This window comes from Enoplosus armatus, chromosome 12 (assembly GCF_043641665.1).
Source record: "Enoplosus armatus isolate fEnoArm2 chromosome 12, fEnoArm2.hap1, whole genome shotgun sequence".
In the NCBI taxonomy this organism is placed as follows: domain Eukaryota; kingdom Metazoa; phylum Chordata; class Actinopteri; order Centrarchiformes; family Enoplosidae; genus Enoplosus; species Enoplosus armatus.
The window spans coordinates 21,924,573-21,939,713 of record NC_092191.1 but is presented as its reverse complement, the minus strand read 5'-3'; the positions used below and the strand labels follow the sequence as shown (position 1 = coordinate 21,939,713).

Below are 15,141 nucleotides of genomic sequence, written 5' to 3'. Positions count from 1 at the left end.
CCTGTGGGGAACATTAATGCATGTACCGAAACATCATGGCAACCCACACGGTGGCTGTCAAAACCTCTCAGCGCAGATCGCAACGGCGGACCAACCAACGCTGCCCTCCCCGCAGCCCCAGCGTGGCTAAGAAAGTTCTTTTATGTGCTGCCATTGTCATGTCTACAAGTGCCACTATAATATAGTGCCCACCGTTTCACAACTGCAACTGTGTCTGCCAGCACAACCGACACTTCATTTGTCCATTACTGGTTGGACAGAGACGGCCCTCATTGCTAAGTTCCTGCAGTGGAAAATGGGAGGAAAGTACGACGTTGAAAAAAAGCATCAGTACTAAAACACAGGCATCGTAACAGCACTAGCGTCGAATATTGATATCCAAGACCGCTCTATTCAGACAGAAGCAGTCTAAGCATACATTTCTTCCACTTAGGCTGAGCTGCATCGAGTGTGCTTGGGCCAACGCGGTGTTTAACTCAGAAACAATGACGCAGATGCGGGATGGTGAGGCAAAACAGCAAATAAATAAGTCAGCAAACAGGCGAGCTGTGCTTGAGCAAATTCTGTCAACAGGCTTTTGAAGACTGCGCGCTGATGATACAGGAGAGAGCGAGCGAGGGTGAAAAGGAGAGGGGGAGGAAAAGAAAAACTGTGGCGCTGCGAAGGGCATGAGGGTTACAGCTACGGGTAAGGGGGGGGGGGTATACACCGAAATGATAGCTGAGTGCCACCGAAATGGAGGGAGAGAGGGACAAGATGAGAGCATAGTGACCGCTAGATGGAGGGGATGATTGCGAGAGAGTACCGACAGAGGAGGGAGAAATGGATGGATGGCAGAAAGGAGAGAGAGAGAGGTTGTTTGCGTCTGTCTCAGACTGGGGGGGGGGGGTGTTGCTCTCTGTTCACACAGGCTGACCCAGATGCAGCTGAATTAGACACAGTCCTGTGTGTTGAGGTGTGTGTGTGTGTGTGTGTGTGTGTGTGTGTGCATTAGTGTGTGTTTGTGGATGACAGCGTAGGTATGAGAGCCGAGGAGCTTGAGGTAGAGAGAGAGAGAGACGAAGAGTGATGCAGACATCTCTCGGTTTCTGAGGCTCACGAGCCCAAAAAGCTCAGAGAATCCATAAATGAAAGGCGCTACATATAGCGCTCCGACATCATTAGCACATTGATTTCGAGAGTTCAACAGGGCTCGGTACGGCAACCTAAATACTTTCTGGCTAACCCTATAGCACAGAGTATCCAAAACTGTCAAGTAGTAAAAGCTAGTATTGAATGTCTGGTCAGATTCATAGTCTGGCGTTTCTTTCGTTATAGGAAGGGGACTGTAGACATGACGATAGGTATTTATTCCACAAAATTAGGTATTGAAAAATCGATACAAAAACTGTTGTACCAATACCAAGCAACACCCTGACATTAACATGATCTTTGCTGGAAAGACTGGCAGTCTGTACTGGCATGTAAACACTGCTGAACACGTGAATTGCTCTGCAGTACGACACACGGGGAAGACCAGTGACACAGCGAGTGGCGTGAGCACATTGGTGACGACATACAACATGTTTGCAATAGGAATGTGGTCTTAAAGAGACGAGTTACTGAGGAATATTACAGTTTTTCATACCAGGAAAAAAAAACAACTCTTTTAATGTTTGCCGTGACGAACCTCCCATTGTGGCTGGTCAAAACAAAAACAAACCAAAAAAAAAGAATCAATTACTGCAGCTTTAATGTGTCTGCCCAGCATAACTCAGTCCATGCAACGCAGCTCCTCTGAGAAAGAGGGAAATGCAGCTTTAAACTTCTCTAAATGACTGGTCTGACTTCACCACACATTGTAATTTACGTGTTTAAACAGCTGCTGATTTCACTCTGAACAAAGAGAGAGGAACGGATCGACCTACTCGCCACTTCCTTTTAACGTCCTCAAATGTTAGCACACACACCCATGGGACCTTGCTGTCCTAAGCTGTGCCTATCATACATACATGTCAGTACATACATAAATGCTTCATGTACTGTAATTCTTTTTTTTTTGAGGTCATTAAAAAGCTTTAAGTCTGGCATCCAATGGACGAAAATGTTCCTTGTGTGTACCTGCACAGCTCAGTAGGCCCTCTCTGAAATTTAACTAGGTAATTAATGCACCCGTCAATCACACATGAAAAAGCACCACCCAGGGAGGAGCAGCAGTCCATTTGTGGGAAATGTCAGCATCTGCCCACTGGCCACGGGAACAGGAGACGAAACATATGGAAGGCAGAAGAGTAAATGTAGAATGTTGAGTTTCCTGTAATGAAGCTGCGTGAGATGTCTTGATGGTGGTTAATTTTCGCTTGGATGTAGCTGGTGGCCGCTTTTACTTTGGTTTTTTTCACTTCCTGTGAAACGCTCCTCCATTGTCCTCTCTCGTCATTCTGCGGTCAGCGCAGAACCACTTCAGGCCCTGACCTTTGTGCCGCTTAAAGGATCGTTCTGAATGTATGTATGTAGCGTAACGTCCTTGTCCCTAGGAGCATTTATGCCAGAGAGACCCTGAGGAGGCTTTGTTTCCCTACTAGTGCAGTGAGGCCGCTTCAAGGTCTTGCAATAGAGCGCTGAAAGAGGGGTCTTGGCAGTTCGATCCTTGTCCACTGTACAACAACACAGAGTCGGACCCACCACACTGGGATTTTGGAGCATGGCAACACCGCTACAATCAAATCCGATGTGCCAAGAAACAAGAGCAGTCAGATGATCAGACTGAATTTATCGAAAGCACTTTGGTTCGAGGCAAAACTGAACGTGAGCGCACCTGAAACGTCGGTAATCATCCCTCATTGCACGACTACAGTAGATACAGTAGGTCAAAGTCTTTCCTTGCCTTCATTTTTTCTTCTAAATAGGTTTGACTGCCCCCCCCCAATCTCTCGATTAACTTGCTAAGTACATCGTTATTACAGCAGACAGGACTGATGCTCCGAAACGCCAAACATGAGACCCAATTTGTAATAAACCGGAAATTCTACTTTATGTTGATCCGTGGAAAAAAATGGCTTCCCTGCTGCTGCACTCATTGGAGGTTGTTTTGCACACGACCTCCAGCAAAAATGCCTCAAAAGGTAAAATTAATTATTAGTTTGGACTCTTCAAGAAAGGACAGATCAGAGTCAATCAGAGTCTGCATCGCCGGCACTGTCAAACCTAACCTCTCTTCGTCCTCCCTCTTCCTTCTCCACCTCAACATGGACGACCCCCCCCCCCCCCCCCCCCCCTTTCTCACCTCTCTCTCCACCGACTCCATCTCACCCTCTACGTCTCGCTTCCACCTGCAATACTTTCCCTCCCTCCAATCTACTCCTTCGGCATCTCCCTCCTTCCACCACCTCCTTCCATCGCTGTCACTGCTGTCCTTGCTTGCTCCCACTTTTCCTCTTCACATCACTCCCCGTTCCACCCCCCCTCCCCCGCTCCTCCTCCCCCTCCATTTCCCTCCACTCTTGTCTCTTTTCCTTTTTGTCTAATTCGGCTCTGAATCCCGGGGCTTCGTCAGCGCAAAGTGCTCTGTCTGTGCTCCTCCGCTCTACCCTCCCGTCCCCTGCTAGCGTGCAAAGACAAGGGAACCCACCGATGAGAGCTTTAAGTTATGTAATGAGATCATCTGGAGACTAATGCTGTACACCAGATATACCAAGCCTTAGTGGCTGCTCTATAGCATGACCATTTGTCTGGCTGGTCCACGCGTCCTTTAGGTTTGGTCACAGATGGGTGATGGAGGGACTTTGGCTTGAGTGGCAAGGCTCAATGACATTAAAACATCCAGATGATGGCAACATGTGTTTGCTCGTATGGGTAATCCTCCTTCCTATAGTGCTTTTGTCCTGGGTCTGGCTTTTTAGAAGGTGAGATGTGGACGGATGAGCTAAGAGGGATGGTGGTGGAAATAAGGACAGATGGAGGACAAGGGGATATGAGGAGAAACGAGTGCACGTCCACGTGTCCGTCCGCAGGGCCGCGAGGGGGGGGGGGGGGGGGGGGGTATCCAAGACCTTGAAAGCCTCAATATGGCCTGAGGGCTTACTGTCGCTTACAAGAGAGGAGGTCCCAGTCTCAGAACACATTTATACATCAGGGGAGGTCGGCATTGACGGTATATTCCAACGATGGTGCTGAAATGATTTGTCGATTATGGGGCCAAGGTGGTAGGGTTGGGTTGTTAATGGTTATTGTAATGTATCAATCACAAAGATCAAATGTTCAAGACTCTCCAATGTGCTTTCCTTCTCTTCTATGTCACTGTAACATGAATATCTTTGGGTTTTGAACAGTTGGTCGGACCGAGCACACAATCTGAATATGTCACCTTAGACCCTGATAATATATGGCCTATGATTTCTCACTCATTTCTGATATTTTAGGGAGTCAATCCGGGGTTTTGGAAGTCTGACACCGTGGACCCAGCCCACGCTGTTGCAGCTTCAAATTTGGAAAACATCAGGACAAAACTAATTGGAAAAGAAAGACTAGACGAGAGAAAGAAAAACTCGACAGATAGATTTGGCCATACAATCTTAACTCAAGGTCCAACTTATTGGCTTTTTTCAACCACATCCCAGGATCTTCCGAAGCAGATGCAGTTGTCCTCAGCAGCTGTGATAGAGACATGACAGGGCTAACTCCACTGAACTGGATCAGCTGAGATGTGGCTGAAAGCCCAGCCCAAAAAAAAAACTAGTAAGTGGACCTTGAGTGAAACAGTTTTTCGTTTATTTTTTCAAGTTAATCTGTCACTTCTTTTTCTGATTGTTCAATTAGTTTAGTCTACAAAATGTCATTAAATGAATGAATCATTTCTCAGAGCCCAAGGTGAACCAATACCCAGATGGAACAGTGAAAAGCAGCAAATCCTCACATGTGAGAAGACAGAATTACAGATCAGCCGATAATGAAAACAATAGTTGCAGCCCTAATACCATTAGCAAATAGAAAGAAAGAAAGAAAGAAAGCTCTTAATTATATTAAGAGTAATAATGTATCTTCTTCATCATCATCGTTAGTCATCGCAATACTGTGCACAACAAAATCACAGTCTTCTGATTCGTTTCTATTACTTTTCATCTTGATTAGATCATCGAATTGTGAAGAATGCCCTCTCACACCTGAGAGGCTGGAACCACAGAACGTTTCGCATTTTGCTTGTTTTTGAGGATTATGACCATTGAATTCTTGCACCCCGTTGGCTACATTTTATTTCAGGGAACCTTTTTTACTTCTTGCGATGCACGACACCACAGTTTTTTTTGATTGATTCTAATGCATTATTACAGGTGGACTGGGTTGTGCTGAGGTGACGATAACAGATCATGAGGAACGTTATCCATGTCACGGCGCTCGAGCGCCACACCTGACAACAGAGAAAATCACGTGGCCCGGACTTGTGAAACTCCATGGAAGTAAAATGATCGACGATCTCTGGCTCCCCCAGTCATTACATATTGGGAGACATCACCCACCCCCCCAAACCCAAAGATTTGAGTTTCAGCACACCATCACCATCAGAACAAAGTTCACATTCCCAACTATGTGAACAATTAAGCACCGAGCATGGGAAAATCCCACTGTGTGTGCTATCCCTCTGCTCGGTCAACAGTGGGGAGAGCGCTTGGAAGGATGGAACATGTTTCTCCACAGTCTGTTTGCATCCAGGCGATAATATTTATTAACACTAACTGGGCCCACTGACTTGACCATTGACGAGACCCACTTGGCAAAAGGCACCCAAACGCTGGCTGAGCTCACAGCCGGTGACGACTTGAAGCTGTTCAAAGGGTCCCACTCGAGCTTGGGCGCTCTCTATTATTTACACAATGTAGTGTTGCAACCGATTGATTGTTGCCCATAACTGGGGTCGATCTGAGAGTCCCTGCTAGTGGCGATAAGCTCGCGAGGGTTACTGGTAACTGGTTCCCTGTTTGAAATGATAATAATCTTTCAGCTCGTCGTTGAGTCGGCGTCGCCAGAACAAACGGGCACCATCTACAGCAAGTTCCCACCTCCCGTCTGGCTTATCGGCTGGACCTCTGCCGACCCGTGGCTCGCAGGAGATGGCAGGAAAGAGTCCATCCCCGAGAAGTAATTCAAGCAACGCCGGGCAGCACAGGCACCGCTACCATTTCCAGGGGGATTATCATTTGCAGATGTTGAGCTCCAAGAAGGCATGTTGTTGTTTCAATTCTTTGCCGTGACTGTGAACGTGTGCACAAGATGTGCAAAATCCAACCTGACATCCAATCCCATTGGATCTATACTGCTTTTGCGTGTCTGATAGCCTGACCTGTGGTCAGTTTACAGAACCAGCCCTGTGCTTATTGTGACTGCTGGCATTCAGTCCCATTCATGTGCAGCTGTTTTATTGCATGCAAAGTGTCAGTGACCAACACTGACTTCACTGCACTTGAAGCTTTTAAATAAAACATTTTAAATTCCTTGTTTTTGCTATACTATTTCTCATGTTAACACGCATTTTTCTGCATATTTTCCTTTCTAGCACCCGTCACAGTGGAGCCGCCGAGGGTTGTTTTGTTGTTTCATTTAAAATGTGACCAAATAAAATAAAGGACAAAGAACAATTAGTGGGGGGGGGTCGTAAATATACTCTGTTTCTCAAGCCCGCCTGTTTACCTCCAAACTGCCTGTTGTTCCTGCCTGCCACAAACTCTTCGTGAACGCGGTCCTCCCCGCACCGCGGCGCAAACACGTAATTCGACAGTGAAAGACGGGAGAAACTGAGCTGCCCCTCACCTGCTTTCCGTGCCAGAGACTGGAGCCCCACGGCGAGCCCCAGCAGCACCCCCGCAAAGCACATCTGGATGGCGAACAACTCCTTTCGCTTTCTCCGCCGGGCTTTGCTCCGCCGTCGGTTCAGCATCACTCCTCCTCCTCCGACGGCCGTCTCAGACGTCCCCTCAAGCACCGCGCGGGCCATGGCGCTCTTCTCTCGGCGAGCGTTCCGGCGGAAACCCCCTCCCCGGTGGCGGAGGTGGTGGCGGCGGCGGTGGTGCAAAGGTACGAGAAGCTGAGGCGCGGAGGGAGAGGCGGAGAGGTGCGCTGTGCGGGCACCGAAGTTACTCGGCGAGAGGATGGATACGACTGGCTTGTCGATGGATCGGTAAAGTCCACCAGAGTGCGCGGGGCGAACATCCGTTCTGACATTTCAAAATAAAACCCCTATCGATTAACGTTGGCGAGACGTTGGATAGGTGGCAAATATTTGGGTCGCTACAGCTAACGCAAGGATTTCAACATAGAACATTATTTATCTAGTAGGGATTTTTTTTCGTCCTAGATACATAGTAATACAAATATATAGTATAATGGTAATGGCTGGATGTTTTGAAATCGACAAACACCAACTGGGCCCATTAAAACAGTACTAATAATCAAAGCCAACATTTATTAAATATATCTAAATTTATTAGGTTTGTTTGTGATTAATTTGTTTTATGTATGATTCGCATAGACTTGACATTATTTTGGGTTGGAATGATCCCATATCACATTGTAAAATTCTATTCTGGTTGACATCTGATGCAAAAATTACAATAAATATAAAATATTTGTAAAATAAAGACATTTTTTATCAGCTAGGAGTGGACCCCCCCCCCCCCAATTTTATTAAGGGCAGCTTGGAAATATTTCTGGTTAGAATCAGAATAATGCAGCAATATACCATCATCAATATTTGCCAACCGTGAAAAGTCCTGAAATGAAACAAAAGTACAGTATATATAGCATAAACGCAAATACCAAACAAGTTGTATAATGTTCGTGCTTTTATTTTGAAGTTCCCGTTTCCGGCGCGTGGCTAACTCTGAGGCACTTCACGCAGTTTGAAGAGGTTGGCGATCGCTGATAAGTGCCCCCCCCCCCCCCCCCCCCCCCCCCCCCCCACACCGTCTCCCGCACCTCCGTGGTCGGAGTCAGATGGCGGGCCTCCTGACTTAAATGACCCCGGGTCAGGAGCGAGGTTTCCCGGCTTGGACGTTGGAGGAGCACGCCAACTTCAGGGTGACTTGGGTCTGCTGCTCCGCAGCCGGAGATGTCACAGGGGGAGAGAGACATAGAGAGAGAGAGAGAGAGAGAGAGAGAGAGAGAGAGAGGGAGGGACGTGTGTGTGTGTGTGTGTGTGTGTGTGTGTGTGTGTGAGAGAGAGAGAGAGAGAGAGAGAGAGAGAGAGCGAGAGAGAGCCTATATCAGACATTGTGTAACTAAAAGTCGGTTTTATCTGATTTGGAAATGGTCATTTTACACTGTTTATGTAAAACAAACCAATCATGACATTCCAAAACGTCTCCTTACCAGGACAAAAAGTGACCACACTGTGCATCACAATAATACAGCTACTGCATTTAATATTACTACTGCGTCAGATAGCGTCCTCTAAGACCTTTTCAATTTGTATTCAATTTTGGTTGTGCAGAGTAATTACTTAGTTTTACGTAGTTCTCCCTTTTTTTTCCCCCTCTTTTTTTTTTTTTTTTTTTTTTTTTTTACTAACAGATTGAATTATGTTCCAGAAAATGAGTCTCTTGGGAAAGAAAAAAGAAAAAGAAAATGTGCAGCTACAACTGGAAAAGTGTGTTGTAATGATGGCTGGACAAAAGGCCTTTGGGGGGGGGGGGGGGGGTCAGCCGTTATGGGCGCCACCATTAAAAGCAACAACACGCCAGCTGATTGGGTGTCAAAGGTCGCGCCCTCTGACATCCCTACAGTGAAACATCAGGTGGACGCTTTTATTCCAGAAGCGGAACAAAGAAAAGGAACATGAAAGTGGAAAAGGGGTGAGGAAAGTCAACGGTGAGGCGCTTGAGATTAAGCCGTCGCCGACTACTCTGGACTTTCATGTGTCACATGTATGTTTGTTTGACAACATACAAACATTCAGATAAACAATAGCAGCACATACAAAATGACAATAAAAGGCAATTACATAAAAATTAATAAAAAAAAAAAAAAAAAACAGTAACCAAACAAAAGCATATTCAGTCAGAGGCTTCAGGGGGAAAAAAGTTCCACAGTGTTTCAGAAGCTTATCACTTTTTATTTGCTGTTTAATACACTGAGTGATGTAAGTAGAGAAAAGATGAGCTCTTAGAGTTAGCAGCTTCAAAAAAAGTTCCGTGGGATATTTCACAGTAAAAAAAAAAAAAAATTAGGTGAGAAAATGTTTCTGTATTATGTTTACAGAAGATACAAGAAATATTAGTGTCTGTAAACAGGGCAATAAGACATTTTGCAGGGTACAAATACATAAATTTTTTTGCAATGTACTTCCTCAGCCTTGTCTGAGACCTGCCTGTATGGCTTGAGCCTTTCTTTGAAAAGTTCGGCAAATACGCTCATTGTTACACTTTACAGTCTGTCGGCTGTAACCCCACCCAATGTCAGTAAAGACAGACATAAAGCGTTCAGGGGACAGCGTGTTGCCAAATTCGTCAAAAAGATTGCGAATGCGGACCGTTTAGGAAAGAATAAGGATTCGTCTCGGATAAATGTGCTGCTGCTGTTTTGTGATGTGAGACACTGTGGGGAAAAGACAGCTTCCCAAGCTGGAAGGGCTCGCTGATGGAATTTTGACAAAAAAAAAAAAAAATGACAAAAGCAAAGAAAGACGTCCAATTTTGTTGAAAATGTGATTTGGGATGAAAATACCGCATTGAATCTGGATTTGAAGAATCTGAAGACACTTTTTTTAACCTCGAAAAGGTATTAGCTGCAAGATTTTTAGTCAAAGTATTCCCAAATACTGAATCCGGAGTTCTTCACCGGGCTGTTTTCAATCACATGGATCATCCCAATCACGCGGGGACAAACATTTCACACCCGAGGCCCGAGGCGTTCTTCGCTCGTTTTCTTGCCCGCCCACCGAGGTGTGAAACGATCGCCATCGCAGGCAGGGGCGGAAAAAACCGAGGGACCCATAATGCCATGTGAGAGATAGAAGGCAGCGTGGCATTAGCGAATGAGCTCCCAGATTACACCCACAGCCCCTTGGCCCATGCTTATACACACACACACACACACACCCACACACTCACACACACGCACACACACACTTCCTTCATGACGGATTGGGCATAATCCCTGTCCTGAGCAATAGCGTCCGACAGCCGTGATTCAAGACAATGGCAATGACATATCGAGTGTGCTGGATTAGGAGGCAGCGAGGGATTTCTTTTTTCTTTTTTTTTTGCTCTCCATCCTTTGGGTAAAATCTCCTAACAGAACAGCTTGTTGTTTTTTTTTACATCTGCTCTTTCAAAAAAAAAAAAAAGAGGGTTGGCCGTTTGTTCAAACACACTTAAAAGGAAATATTATTAAATTATAATTTCGGTTGAAATAACTAATTTTGACCACTGCATGCCGATAACAATATCTAACTGGAGGGCTGCTTAAAAAAAAAGAAAGTGTGTCTGTGAGCACTTTGTATTTAGTCTTTAAAAAAAAAAAAACTGGACCAGGTCTGAACCAAAAAACCAATCAGGGTAATCGCGGGGTGGGGGGGGGGGTTCACACTCCACAATCCCAACGGTGGAACCCTCTGCAGAAGCCCTTTGTCTGTACAGAGTCGATGCGATTGGCCAGGTACGTGCTAGCTAACCCCCTGATTGGTTGTTTGATTCAGACCAGGTCCAGTTTCTTTAAAAGACTAAACACAAAAAGGGGGCAGGTGGCCACAGACGTTTTTTTAAAAGAGCCCTTCAATTAGATATTGTTAGTGACACGCAATGGTCCAAATTAGTTATTTCAACAGAAATTATAATTCAATGATATTGCCTGCTGTGGCTTTACAGCAGATAACGTGACTCGCGTTGTTTCCCACCTCAACGTTCCACTGCATGAAGAGAAAAGGAAAGACTGGAGTTGGTGGTCTCGGCTGACTGGCGGTGGCTGGAGGGCTACGTTACTGGAACTGCTGACACCACTCTGTTGACAATAATTGCGATGTTTATATGTTGTGTTATGATGTGGTGTGTTGCGTTTTTGTTGAGAAAAAATGGTGGTGGACTTCACCACTCTATGATGATGATGTGATTGTTTGAGTTAGCTAATTTTATTTTTTATTTTTTTTTGTGCACCAAAATGCTCATGGTAATGATTAGCGTTAACCAGCGCAATTGTTTATGATTGATGAAACTGCTATTTTTGCGAGCATAGAAAGCTCAAGGGGAGGTCATGCTATAGAAATTTCCACACCCCAGGTACAAACTGATAAAGGTGGCCATATACTTGTATGGCCTGTCCTGTACTTTGACACTGTGAATAAGCAGAAAATGTGAAGAAACCATGTGTTTTATGCATATAACAAACCGCTAGTGACTTACTCCGGGTCCAGGGGACAGGCCAGATAAGACAGCCTAAATTGCACCGCTATCTTTTAAGATGCTGTTTTCCGCAGCAGCTAAAAGATAATGATTGATTCGCTATCTTTCCCGGACCTCCCAGTGACAGTGTGCACAATTTTACCACCTAAAAAACGTATGTTTCAAACTGAAAAAAAAAAGGATAAAAACATCTTTAGGTTTTACAGGCGACGACACATGAGGAGAATCGGTTCAGAAGTCCGTCGCAGATTTTGCACTCTCGCTCTCCTTGCCCCCCCCCAAACACACATCATACCTGTCCCCCATCTATGCACCTCACACACTCTGCGTTTGTAGTGTGATGTTACACCTGCCTTTGATGTGTTGTTAGTCCAGGCATTGTCCTGTAAATCATTCCAGGATTCCATGTTTATTCCTTTCTGCGTGGACCATTGAAGCCGCTCCTCACCTCTTTTGATCATCAGGGATTTGGTTGGAACAGTTAAAAGGCTTTCTCTCTCTCTCTCTCTCTCTCTCTCTCTCTCTCTCTTTCTCATAGAAGATTGATTAGGTGTGTTTGAAATTCATTATGGGAGACACAGAAGACGATCCCACCCTCACTGACTGAGGCGCTCCTGGTTCGGCTGAACGCCGCTTTAATGTCTAGTCGTGCCGAAGACGTAAAGAACCATCGGTGAAATGTCCAATGGGTTTCTTTCTCTGTGCAGTTTACTAATGGCAGTATTTTACATACTTAATTTGCATACTTAATAATCCAAGGTAGTCAACAGGATTAATTAAAACGTGACAGATAAAAACTGTTCATTACAACATTTAGCTCGAGATAATGGGATACCGTACACTATAAACAGAGGTTAGTGTATATGGAATAGTACATAGCTGATAATTAGACAATGGAACCATTTGATGACAATACGTGGTCCCCTGGTGTGACATTAACACTGTATATAACATGCTATTTATGTGTATTGCGGGCTGTAAGTGGATACTTTAGACTGTACATAAAGATAGGCGTTATGACAGCTCCCCAAAGGTGAAGCCATCCATCGCCCCCTGGTGGCTGGCTGTGGTTATAGGATGGGTCGAACTACTTCTCCCAAAGATGGTCATTTTAGGTAGTTCTTATCGCGCTTACGCTTGTCCATCTTTCTGATAAGTTTGGTTTTAATTCGTTATTTGATGCTATAAAATGAGGCTGTCATAGACTGTGATGTGCTCGCGATTGGGTCAGGCGGGTGTACGGGCCGAACCTCGATACCGCGCTTTTGGCTTCACTTTTGTACAGTGGGAGGACGTGGAGATGCGTCATCCATCTGCACGTACAGTCTATGGTGGAGACCTGCAAAATAGACTGCAGGGATCACAAATCTAGCAGTTATCAATGTCAGCATCTTCACACATCGAGAAACAAGACTGGGAGTACAGTAGCTCGGTGAGGCTGCACTCAGTACACAGGGGTGCTTTGAGCTAAATGCTAAAATCAGCACGCTAACATGCAAAACGCGAAGTACAGCGAGGCTGATTTATGAGTGAACGTCATTCATCAAGAAAAGTATTGGACAAATTGATTGATTTATTGCTTGAAATTGGGACTTTAACCTGATGATGGTGCCGGATAAAAAGTAAGTGGATCACCAATGTTACTAAAATCCACAACTAGTGGATTCACTAAAAACCATATAATGTCAACCTGCTGGCTGTCAGTAGGCTACATCCCCCGAGAGCATGGATTTATGTGCTACAAAATTACAAAAATTCCCTAGAAATCCAATCCATGGCAAGATATTTCAGTCTGGACCAAAGTGGGGTACAGGACCCATCCAGAGCAACCCCGGGTTCAGTGCTGATCGGACCACCAACCTCGTGATTCATGCTCTAACTCCTGAGTCACATCGCCATCCCTAGAGCCATGCTGCTAGCCTACCCTGGTTTGGCTGTTGTGAAAGGGCTATGGGTAAACATGAAAACACAGAATTTTGTCTTTGTTTGCTCACTGAATTAGCATGAATTAGCTTTTGCTCCTGCGTGGCGCTTTGTAGTCGTGGCCTTCCAGCTGGTCCGACATTTTAAAAAATCCATCCTGTGACGACCGTCTCTGTCTGTCACTTGGTCTGTGTGGCTGATTTCTTTTGCAGGTACTGGAGGTAGGCGTGGCAGAGGGTCATCAGCCTCACTGCCAACACCTGGGCCCGGTGCCAGTGCTCCTTTAAAAAAAACCCTTTCGGAGCTCAGTTGTCTGATGTCCGCAGCCCTGCTAACTCTTGTTTTAATGTAGTATTTCTTCACCTGACGTTGTCATTTGTATATATCTCAGTAAGTCCAGCTTTACGCTTGTTTTGAGGCCATCAAAGTCTGTCTACAGGTCTTGGGGAGGACTAAACCTTGTTAGCTTAGCAAGGCAGCTCATGCAACCTACCTAGATGACTAAGTAGCTAGGCAGGGTTGTGAGGTTTGGTTTATTACCCAGCATCAAAGGTTGGTTTCCATCCACCTGTTTTTATGGAACATTTTTCAATTTGCAAAAAACCTGAGTGGAAATCGGGGCTTAGCCGAGGCGGAAAACGAAAAATGCGACAAAGTGCAAAACAGACTTGGCGAATAAATCATGACATTGCACGAAGCATGTGACTTAAACATCCACTGTAGCTTCCACTCCACTGAAGAGACCATAAATGGCGGCAGATGAAAACATCAGATCTGCGCGGGGCGATAAGGAGACTGGAAAATCTGTGACACGAGCGGTTTATCTCGACGAGCCAACGCCTTAATTACTCGCATTGCGGCAGTGGGTGGAATTGGAATGGAACCGCCAAAGTTTCTCGAAAGTTCGGCTCACATTTGCATCACATTTGGATGGCAGCCTACAGTGCATCCGGAAAGTATTCACGGCGCTTCACTTTTTCCACATTTTGTTATGTTACACCCTTATTCCAAAATGGATTAAATTAATTTTTTTCCTCAAAATTCTACACACAACACCCCATAATGACAATGTGAAAAAAGTTTTTTTGAAATTTTTGCAAATTTATTAAAAATAAAAAACTAAGAAATCACATGTACATAAGTATTCACAGCCTTTGCCATGAAGCTCAAAATTGAGCTCAGGTGCATCCTGTTTCCACTGATCATCCTTGAGATGTTTCTGCAGCTTAATTGGAGTCCACCTGTGGTAAATTCAGTTGATTGGACATGATTTGGAAAGGCACACACCTGTCTATATAAGGTCCCACAGTTGACAGTGCATGTCAGAGCACAAACCAAGCATGAAGTCAAAGGAATTGTCTGTAGACCTCCAAGACAGGATTGTCTCAAGGCACAAATCTGGGGAAGGTTACAGAAAAATTTCTGCTGCTTTGAAGGTCCCAATGAGCACAGTGGCCTCCATCATCCGTAAGTGGAAGAAGTTCGGAACCACCAGGACTCTTCCTAGAGCTGGCCGGCCATCTAAACTGAGTAATCGGGGGAGAAGGGCCTTAGTCAGGGAGGTGACCAAGAACCCGATGGTCACTCTGTCAGAGCTCCAGAGTTCCTCTGTGGAGAGAGGAGAACCTTCCAGAAGGACAACCATCTCTGCAGCTATCCACCAATCAGGCCTGTATGGTAGAGTGGCCAGACGGAAGCCACTCCTTAGTAAAAGGCACATAGCAGCCCGCCTGGAGTTTGCCAAAAGGCACCTGAAGGACTCTCAGACCATGAGAAACAAAATTCTCTGGTCTGATGAGACAAAGATTGAACTCTTTGGTGTGAATGCCAGGCGTCACGTTTGGAGGAAACC

The 15,141-nt window shown here is 45.3% G+C and overlaps 1 protein-coding gene across 1 annotated transcript in view; it reads right to left on the bottom strand.

The window, feature by feature from the left end:
* Positions 1-9,963, bottom strand: part of slc24a3 (solute carrier family 24 member 3) — a 78,027-nt gene extending 68,064 nt beyond the window's left edge. The window contains exons 1-2 of the mRNA XM_070916554.1: positions 9,865-9,963; positions 6,784-7,057 (exon numbers count right to left, since the gene is read on the bottom strand). Of these exons, the coding sequence (XP_070772655.1) occupies positions 6,784-7,057; positions 9,865-9,963 (373 nt within the window). The remainder of the gene's footprint in view (positions 1-6,783; positions 7,058-9,864) is intronic.
* Positions 9,964-15,141: the final 5,178 nt, after the last annotated feature.